The sequence below is a fragment of the Nicotiana tabacum genome, chromosome 20 (assembly GCF_000715075.1).
Source record: "Nicotiana tabacum cultivar K326 chromosome 20, ASM71507v2, whole genome shotgun sequence".
NCBI lineage: Eukaryota > Viridiplantae > Streptophyta > Magnoliopsida > Solanales > Solanaceae > Nicotiana > Nicotiana tabacum.
Genome location: NC_134099.1, coordinates 132,356,894 through 132,367,157, shown reverse-complemented (window position 1 = coordinate 132,367,157; position 10,264 = coordinate 132,356,894). Strand labels below are relative to the sequence as shown.

At 36.1% G+C, this 10,264-nt stretch overlaps 1 protein-coding gene across 1 annotated transcript; it reads left to right on the top strand.

Annotated features, from left to right (window-relative positions):
* The first annotated feature begins 6,404 nt into the window (after positions 1–6,404).
* On the top strand, positions 6,405–9,864 carry LOC142174543 (uncharacterized). The gene is made up of 3 exons (XM_075240357.1): positions 6,405–6,792; positions 7,005–7,633; positions 9,772–9,864. The coding sequence occupies exons 1-3, from the start codon at positions 6,405–6,407 to the stop codon at positions 9,862–9,864; spliced, it is 1,110 nt and encodes a 369-aa protein (XP_075096458.1).
* The last annotated feature ends 400 nt before the right edge of the window (positions 9,865–10,264 follow it).

Sequence of the window (10,264 nt, the reverse complement as noted above, 5' to 3'; positions counted from 1 at the left end):
ATAATCTCTTTGAATTTTTTTGAATATGAGAAGTCTTTCATGGATTTTGTCTAAGATTTCATTCTTTATTTTGATGAAGCCTTCCTCCATTCCCCTTAATAAATTTTGATGTAAGATCTTTCTTTTGAATTAGATAAGTTTTGGTCTTTAAATGGTATGACTAAGCCATATACTACTTAAATGTGCCGCATTTTCAATCATAGATAAGAGTCATAATTTGGACAAGATTTTGCTGCCACGTTAGCTTTCCTTAGTCTTTATCCAAAGACCTCAATTAACCATCCACCACTCCTTAATCACTTATTAATTCCCCACTAATCCAATATTTAACTAATGACCCACATAATTAAGAATTATCTCAAATTACTTAAAATACTACTTACTTTTAACACACCTTATACACCTTACTATTATGGTCATATGGTACCTTGTATGGCACTAGTCAATATATACGGGGTATTATAGTTTGGGTCGTATTTATCCCAAAATATCAAACTTCGATGAAATTCATTTCCTTCGATTTGCTTACCATCTTCCCTTCACGAATTTACTTATCACTTGTTTGAAATAGCATAATACTTATAATACCAAAATAATCTCATTCCCGAACTTACGTCGATTAGCTTACGACAAAATTTTAACGTATGAAAATGCAGGATGTAACATCTCATTTCCGAGCTTTCATCAATTTACTTATGGCGTACTTTCACGTACGAAAACATAGGGTGTAACAAGAAACAAGGCCTTTCATTGAATAGTTCAAAAATCTGAGACTTTTGCAGTTTATAGTTGGCCTAAATGAAAGCTATAGCCATGTAAGGAGCTAAGTGTTACTCAAAACACCTATCTTGACGGTCAATCAGGCATATGCCTTGGTCATACAAGAAGAGAGCTAAAGAACCCTCGGAACAGAGGAATCTAATAGTGAGATTTTGACCATGCTAGCTGGGAAAAATCAGACATTCAATCAGGGATTCAAGGCAAAGAAACCAGGCTTGATTTGTGAATTTTGCGGCTATAAAGGTCACTTGAAGGAGAACTATTATATGATCATAGGGTATCCTCCGAATTTCAAGAGTAAGAAGAAAGTACAGATACAAGGAGTCAAACCTTATGCTAATGTTGTTGCTGCTGAGATAGGGAATACATCAAACACTTAGCCCACACAAGGGAACTTTTTCACGGAGGATCAATACAAGCAGCTACTAAACCTTCTGAACAAACAAGACACAGGTGACTATCACTCACTTATGGTAGGTATAATTATCGAATGCCTTTGATTGTGATTGAATATTAGACTCAGATGCTTCACATCATATTACCTTTCATGAGGAGATCATGCATGGTATTAAAGATTGTAGTTCACACAATAATAGTGGAGTGCAAGTACCAATAAGAAATAAGTGCAAAGTGTCCCATACAGGAAATGTCTCTATATTGGACAATCAAGTTTTGAAGGATGTTATACATGTTCCTGACTCTAAGTTCAATTTATTGTCTGTTTCAAAGCTGACCGAGGAACTGATTTGTATTGCAATGTTCTTCCCTGACTTCTGTGTACTGCAGGGTCTTTACAATGGGAAGGTGATGGGGATTGGTAAGGAATTATGTGGACTGTATATTTTGCATAGGAGATTAATACCTACAACAGCAATGGTCAGTAATACTACAAATAACTCATCCTTATGGCACATGAGACTAGGACATCCTTCAATAAAGGCAATGCAGTATATCCAACAGTTGAGAAACTCAGTGGACAGTAGAGTGCAATATAATTGTGATATATACCCCTTGGCTAAGCAGAGTAGGTTAAAGTTTCCATCTAGTAGTAATTAATGTTGTTAGTATTTTCCAGCTTATTCATGTAGATGTATGGGGACCTCATAAAATACCAACAAATGATAGGAAGCACTACTTTGTTACAATGGTACATGATTACAGTAGATTCACTTGGATATGTTTGTTGCAATCAAAGAGTGAAGTAATATTTGTATTGAAGAGTTTCTTTTCAATGGTTAAAAATCAATTTGGTGTGACTGTCAAAACATTGAGATATGACAATGGAACTGAATTCTTCAATTCTAGTTGCAATGAATTTTTTTCTTCATTAGGAAGTGTTCATCAAAGTAGATGTCCCGACACACCTCAACAGAATGGGGTAGTAGAGAGGAAGCATAAACACATTCTGGAAGTAGCTATAGCCCTGAAGTTCCAAAGCTCAATTCCTAACAGGTTTTGGGGACAGTGTGTAAAGACTGTTGTGTATCTACTTAACAAATGGCCTACTTCTGTTTTAAGAGGAAAGTCACCTCATGAACTTTTATACAATAAGCCACCTGACATAAATCACATTAGGGTATTTAGTTGTCTCAGTTAAAATTCTTCAATTCTAGCTGCAATGAATTGTTTTCTTCATTAGGAGTTGTTCACCAGAGTAGCTATCCCTACATACCTCAATAGAATGGGATAGTAGAGAGAAATCATTGACACATTCTGGAAGTAACTAGAGCTCTAAAGTTCCAAAGCTCAATTCCCAACAGGTTTTGGGGAGAGTGTGTAAATACTGTTGTGTATCTACTTAGCAAATGGCCTACTTCTGTTTTAAGAGGAAAGTCACCTCATGAACTTTTATACAACAAGGTACCTGACATATATCACCCTAGAGTATTTGGTTGTCTCTGTTATGCTAGTAACCTATCAAAAGGAGATAAATTTAGTCCAAGAGCCAACAGATGTGTATTGGTGGGATACTCAACAACTCAAAAAGGGGTACAGACTTTATGATCTAGAAAGGAAGGTTTTTCTGGTCAGCAGAGATATTAGCTTTAGGGAAGATATGTTTCCATTGAACAATGCTGAACTGGATTCTGGTGATTTATTTCTCAAGTAGCCAGAGCTAGTAGTGCAATCAGCTCAGCCTAGTATTGAACAAGAATCAACAAGTCAACTTAGTAATGATACTGCTCAGGAGCAAGTAACACATGCTGAATCATCCTGTTCAGGAGCAAGTGATACATGTTGAAATTTTGACAGAAGCTCATGAGAATCATATTGTCATATCACCTGATGCAATTTCACGAGAAACATTGACACTAGTTGTAGACACTTCACAAGACAGTTTAAATGACACATCAATTCCATAACAACCATCAGAACAGCAACCATCAGTTAAGGAAATAGCTCATGATGTTAGAAAAGGAGGAAGAATATCTAAACCTCCTATTTGGCTGAAGGATTATGTGACAACAAAGAATACTGCCACCTAGTGCCTTTATCCATTATCCAAAGGGCTATATCATGGAAATCTAACAACAAGATACCAGTCTTGTTTGAAGGCCTTTTCAGCTTGCATTGAACCTAACTCCTTTAAGGAGGAAGTTCAGGATGACAGATGGGTTGAAGCCATGCATCAGGAGATACAAGTACTTGAAGATAATAAGACTTCGGAACTAGTTGATTTACCTATAGGGAAGCAAGCCATTGGATCTAAATGTGTCTACAAAGTCAAGTACAAAGCAAATGGAGAGGTAAAAAGATTCAAGGCTCATTTGGTTGCCAAAGGATACAATCAAAAGGAAGGACTTGACTATCATGATACTTTTTCACCTGTTGTCAAAATGGTCACAGTGAGACTTGTTATTAGTATAGATACTTCCAAAGGTTGTCCTTTATACCAAATGGATGTTAATAATGCATTTCTACAAGGAGATTTATATGAAGATGTCTACATGAGTCTACCCTAAGGATTTACCAAATAGGAGGAGACCAAAGTATGTCGACTTCTGAAATCTTTGTATGGACTCAAACAAGCCTCTAAACAATGGAATATTAAGCTTACTGAGGCTTTGATAGAGAGTGGATATAATCAAAGTGCATTTGATCATTCTTTATTTACCAAAAGGCAGGGAAATGGTTTAGTAGTCATTCTTATCTATGTGGATGATTTGCTAATTACTGGTAGTCATCCAACACTAATAGATGATGCAAAAATGATCCTACACAATCGGTTTAAGGTAAAGGACCTTGGGGAGTTGAGATATTTTCTTGGCATTGAAGTTCTAAGATCCAAAAGGGGCACATTGCTTAACCAAAGAAAGTATGCCTTGAAGCTTATCTCTTAAGTCGGTTTGAGTGGATGTAAACCTGCTAAGACACCTTTGGAACTTAGTCAAAAGCTGACCACTGTTGATTATGATGTTCATGTAGGAAATACTGATGATGTAGAGCTTGATGATCCCACAACATATCAGCAGTTAATTGGAAAGCTCCTTTACCTTACCATCACTAGATCAGATATTAGTTTTGCAGTTCAAAGCTTAATTATCCAGTTCATGCAGCGACCCAAACAATCACACTTGGAGGCAGCCTTTAGAGTGGTTAAATATCTCAAAGGTTGTCCTGGCTTAGGTGTGTTATTATCTGCTGGTCCTATTACTAATTTGACTGCCTATTGTGACTCCGATTGGGCTTCCTGCCCTAACACAAGGAGGTCAGTCACTGGATATGTTGTCAAGTTGGGTGAGTCACTCATCTCTTGGAAGTCTAAGAAGTAGCATACTGTAAGCAGGAGCTCCACAAAAGCTGAATATAGGAGCATGGCAGCAGCAGTAGCTGAAGTCACTTGGGTTGTTGGTCTGTTGCAGGAGTTGGGACTCACTATATCCCAACCTGTGTCCCTATTCTGTGATAACAAGGCAGCTATCCAAATTGCCAGCAATCCTATTTTCCACGAACACTAAGCACATTGAGCTTGATTGTCATTTTGTGCATGAAAAAAATCAAGTCTGGGCTCATCATTCCTCAACACATTTTTTCTGCTCAACAGCTTGTTGATCTACTAACCAAAGGTTTACCTACTGCTCAACATCAACTCCTCTTGTCTAAGCTTGACGTGTTTGATGTCTTTCACCCACCACCTTAAGGGGGAGTATTGAGTGAGGGGTAGTGTAGTATGTGTATAGTTTAGTGTATTAGGAGAGGGGTAATTTTGCCATTTCACAGACCTTCTCCACTAACTACTGTAAAGTGGTTATATTAGTTAATACTGTACATTTCAAATGTTGGTTAATATAGAATTAAGATCTTCTCCTCCTCTCTACTTTCTCTCTCTACAACATTGTTCAATTTATTACTGTACATTCCAAATGTTGGTTAATACAAAATTAAGATCTTCTCTCTACTTTCTCTCTCTACAACATTGTTCAATTTGTTCATACTTTAATTGCATGCGTATGAATATGAGTTTGTGAGGATAGATCTCATATTCTATCAATAACCAAATGTTAAAAAATTTAGCCTTCTTATCATTTGTATCTTTAGAGCAATTCATATACAGCCTTCTGATTTTTTTGGTTATATTAGGATAGCAAGGGTCTTAATTGTTCTAAATTTGATGAGTCAACATCTTTAAAATGCTTTCTACCTTGACTTGATTTTTATGTCCTTTACGTAGTTCTTGTTTGACTAACTTACCGTGCCATTAAATACTGCGTCGCCAACATTGAAGATTCAAGATTGTGTCTTTAATTCCTCCATGGATTTAACAGCATAAATTTATACGATCAAAAATTATTTTTGTTGGTTTTTGTTAGTAATAAGAAAAGAGGTGTGAATGGAAAATGATGGAAACAGAAATGGAGGGAAATAAAATTTTGAATTAGTTCACTTTGCTAATGCACTTTGTCACTCATTGGAAGAAGGAAAGAAAATCTTTGTGCTTATATAGAGAAGCACATCTTCTAGCTCTTAAAGAGTTAAGAAGAAGTGGTGCCCCGCTCCGTCGCCGTCGTCACTCGCTCGGCTTCGGATTTTGTCAATTGATATGATTGATTGATGATACCTATGGACCTGTTGGGACTCAAACTCTTTAGCTAAATAGAGAGGCATCTGAAATCTCTCTCCTCAATCTTCTGCATTTTTTGTGTGATTTGCTCCGCCATTTGAGTTTATTGAAGTTCTGTGATTTGAAGTGCCGCTATCACAGAATAGTTGGCTAGGAATTTTTCTGTTTTGTTTTCTTAAACTAATGATTTTCTAGTTTTCTGGTTTTGAATACAGTGTACTAACAAGCTTAAGGAATTTAATTCTGTATTCATCTTACTTTTGGTTTGGGAGACTAAAATCATACTGATTTTCTACTCCAGTTTGAGATTAAAGTCTTTGTGACTTTCTACTCAATCCGAGGTATAAAAACTCGGTTGTATGTATTTGGTTTGAAGATATAAAAACTTCACCGAGATACTAATTTTGTGTGTTAATTTCTTTTATAGAAAAATGACAACAAGTACGGAACAACAAAATGATTCTGTTGGAACAATTACTGCTGCAATAGCTACGGCATATTCAAGTCGCACAACGCTTGCACCAGAGATGGCACCGACAGAAAAACCTGAAAATTTTTCGGCATGGAATTCAAATTCTGGAAGCAGAAAACGTCTTTCTACCTGACCACACTCAATCTACAGCGCTTTATAAATGAGGACGTTCCAATCTTGGGAGAAGAGACTCCGGCTAATGAGCGATTTGTGGTCAGAGAGGCATGGAAGCATTCTGACTTCTTGTGCAAAAATGATATATTGAGTTATTTGGAAGATGGCTTGTACAACGTTTACAGTGTCATGGAAACTTCGAAAGAGTTATGGAACGCTCTTGAAAAGAAGTACAAGACGGAAGATGCTGGACTAAAGAAATTTGTTGCCGCTAAGTTCTTGGACTTTAAAATGGTTGACAATAAGTCTGCTATAACACAAGTTCAAGAATTACAAGTCATCGTTCATGACCTCCTTGCCAAAGGTATAAATCGAATCAATATTTTTATTAAAGATATTGATTACATTATTAACCCTAAATTTATGATTGTCGGTATGGTCATAAATGAAACGTTTTAAGTTGCGGCGTTTATTGAAAAGTTGCCTTCGATGTGGAAGGACTTTAAAAACTACTTGAAACATAAGCGCAAGGAGATGACATTGTAAGACCTTATTGTTTGCCTAAGGATTAAAGAGGACAACAAGGCTGCAGAAAAGAAGTCTCGTGGAAATTCAACAATAATGGGTGCAAGGCTTCAACGAGTAAAAAGAGAAAGAAGTCGTCTGGACCAAAGAATTACCCAAGAAAGAAGAAGTTCAAAGGTAATTGCCACAGCTGTGGAAAGGTTGCACGCAAGGCCGCTGAATGTCGTGCACCAAAGAAGGACAAGAAGAAAAGTCAAGCAAACATGATTGAGAAGAATGACGAAATAGACGATTTATGTGACATGCTTTCGGAATGCAACCTAGTCAGAAATCCTAGAGAATGGTGGATTGATTCGGGGGCAACTCATCATGTTTGTGCTAACAAGGAGTTGCTTACTTCTTATACTCCTACTGGACCCAATGAGACAGTTTTTATGGCAAATTTCGCTACTACAAAAATTGAAGGAACGTGCAAGATAGCTTTGAAGATAACTTCTGGCAAGATTGTGACTCTAAATGATGTCCTTCATGTTCCTGAAATGTGGAAGAATTTAGTCTCGACATCACTTCTAGTCAAGAATGGCTTTAAGTGTGTTTTTGTTTCCGACAAGGTTGTAGTTAGTAAGAATGAAATGTATGTAGGAAAATGTTACCTTACTGATGGCTTTTTCAAACTCAATGTAATTGCCATTGATATGAATAAAATTTCAGCTTCTTCTTACTTGCTTGAGTCAAATAATTTATGGCATGAATGTTTAGGCCACGTCAACTTCAAAACTTTGCGAAAAATGATTAATTTGGAAGTATTGCCTAAGTTTGAATACAATAACTTGAAATGTTAAATATATGTGGAATCAAAGTATGTTAAGCATCCTTATAAGTCAGTTGAAAGGAATTCAATCCTTTTGAATTAATTCACACAGATATTTGCGACATGAAGTAAATATCATCTGGTGGTGGGAAAAAGTATTTCATAACTTTTATTGACGATAGTACTAGATATTGCTATATTTACTTACTTAAAAGTAAAGATGAAGCAATTGATTCATTCAAGCAATACAGAAATGAAGTTAAAACGCAACTAAACAAAAAGATCAAAGTGATAAGAAGTGATAAGGGCGACGAATATGAATCTCCTGTTGAAGAAATATGTTTGGAAAATGGCATTATTCACCAAACAACTGCCCCTTACTCATCGCATTCTAATGGAATCGCGGAAAGAAATAATAGAACGTTAAAGGAGATGATGAATGCCTTGTTAATAAGTTCTGGTTTACCTCAGAACTTGTGGGGGGAAGCTAATCTTACAACTAAACAAATACTGAATCGAGTTCCCCATAGCAAAACGCAATCTATTCCATATAATAACTGGAAAGGAAGATAACCTAACTTAAAATATTTTAAGGTGTGGGGGTGTTTGGCTAAAGTGAAAGTTCCTAAACCCAAAAGGATAAAGATTGGACCAAAAACCGTTGATTGCATTTTCGTAGGATATGCAACAAATAGTAAGGCATATCGTTTTCTGGTTCATAAATCAGAAAATTCCGACATTCATATTAATACGGTAATTGGAATCGGATAATGCTGAATTCTTTGAGAATATTTATCTGTATAAAATAGAATATGAGTCGTCTAATGGAAAATCTAAACGACCTCGGGAAGAAGCAAAGGAAACTACTTTTGATGAGGAAAATCCAAGATGTAGTAAACGTCAAAGGACAACTATTTCCTTTGGACCATATTTTTTGCTTTCTTATTGGAAAATGAGCCTCAAACTTTCAAAGAAGCAATAAGCACAATGTTGGAAAGAGGCAGTCAATAGTGATATAGAATCCATATTAAGTAATCATACTTGGGATTGGTTGATCTTCCTCCGAAAAATAAACCTTTGGGTTCTAAATGGATTTTCAAAAGGAAAATGAAAGCCGATGGTACTATTGACAAAAATATAAGTCAAGATTAATTGTCAAAGGGTTTAGACAACGAGAATGTCTTGATTACTTTGACACATACTCGCCGGTAACAAGGATTACATTTATCCGGGTGTTAATAGCGTTACCCGCCGTATATGGCCTTCAAATCCATCAGATGGATGTAAAGACAACCTTCTTAAATGGAGATTTAGAGGAAGAAATCCATATGGAACAACCTGAAGGGTTTGTAATTTCTGGAAAAGAAAAGAAGGTGTGTTGACTTATTAAGTCACTTTGCGGACTAAAACAAGCACCAAAATAATAGCATTGCGAAATTTGACCAAACAATATTGTCAAATGGTTTCAAGATCAATGAGTGTGATAGATGTGTTTACATTAAGAATACTCCAAATCAAATAGTCATTGTTTATTTATATGTGGATGATATGTTGATAATGAGTAGCGACATTACTAACATAAATGTTACTATGTGCATGCTTACTAGTAAGTTTGATATGAAAGACTTAGGAGTTACCGATTTAATTTTGGAAATTAAGATCCTTCAGACTCCTCAAGGTATAGATTTGTCTCAATCTCATTATATTAAAATATTTCTTGAAAAGTTCAAATATTTGGACTTTAAAGAAGCAAAATGCCAATTGATTTAAACCATACTCTTGTAAAGAATAAAGGTCAAAGCAAATCACAATTGGAATAAGCTTGAGTGTTGGGAAGTTTGATGTACATTATGAATTGTACACGACCTGATATAGCTTGTGCAATAAGTAAGCTTAGTCGATACACAAGTAATCCCAACCAAGCTCATTGGATAGCGATGAAACGAGTTTTGGGATATTTGAAATATATTCAAGACTATGCATTGCATTATAATAATTATCACGCAGTTATTGAGAGATATAGTGATGCAAATTGGATCACCGGATCAACGGAATCAAAATCCACAAGTGGATACGTTTTTTCCATTGGTGGAGGAGTAGTGTCTTGGAAGTCATCCAAACAGACATTCATCGTCCGCTCTACAATGGAGTCTGAGTTTATAGCTTTAGACAAGGCCAATGAAGAAGCTGAATGGCTCCGGAATTTCTTAGAAGACATTCCATTTTGGCCCAAATCTTTGGCACCTATATGCATACGTTGCGATAGTCAAGTAACAATAGGAAAGGCTGAGAGCATTATGTATAACGAAAAATTTTGTCATATTCGATGAAGCTATAATACCGTTAGGCAACTACTCTCTAGTGGAATAATTACAATTGACTATGTAAAGTCAAAAGATAATGTATCGGATCCACTTACAAAAGGCCTACCTAGAGAGGCGGTTGAGAAGTCATTAAAGGGAATGAGACTATGGCCGAGGACAAGTCACTATGACGGTAA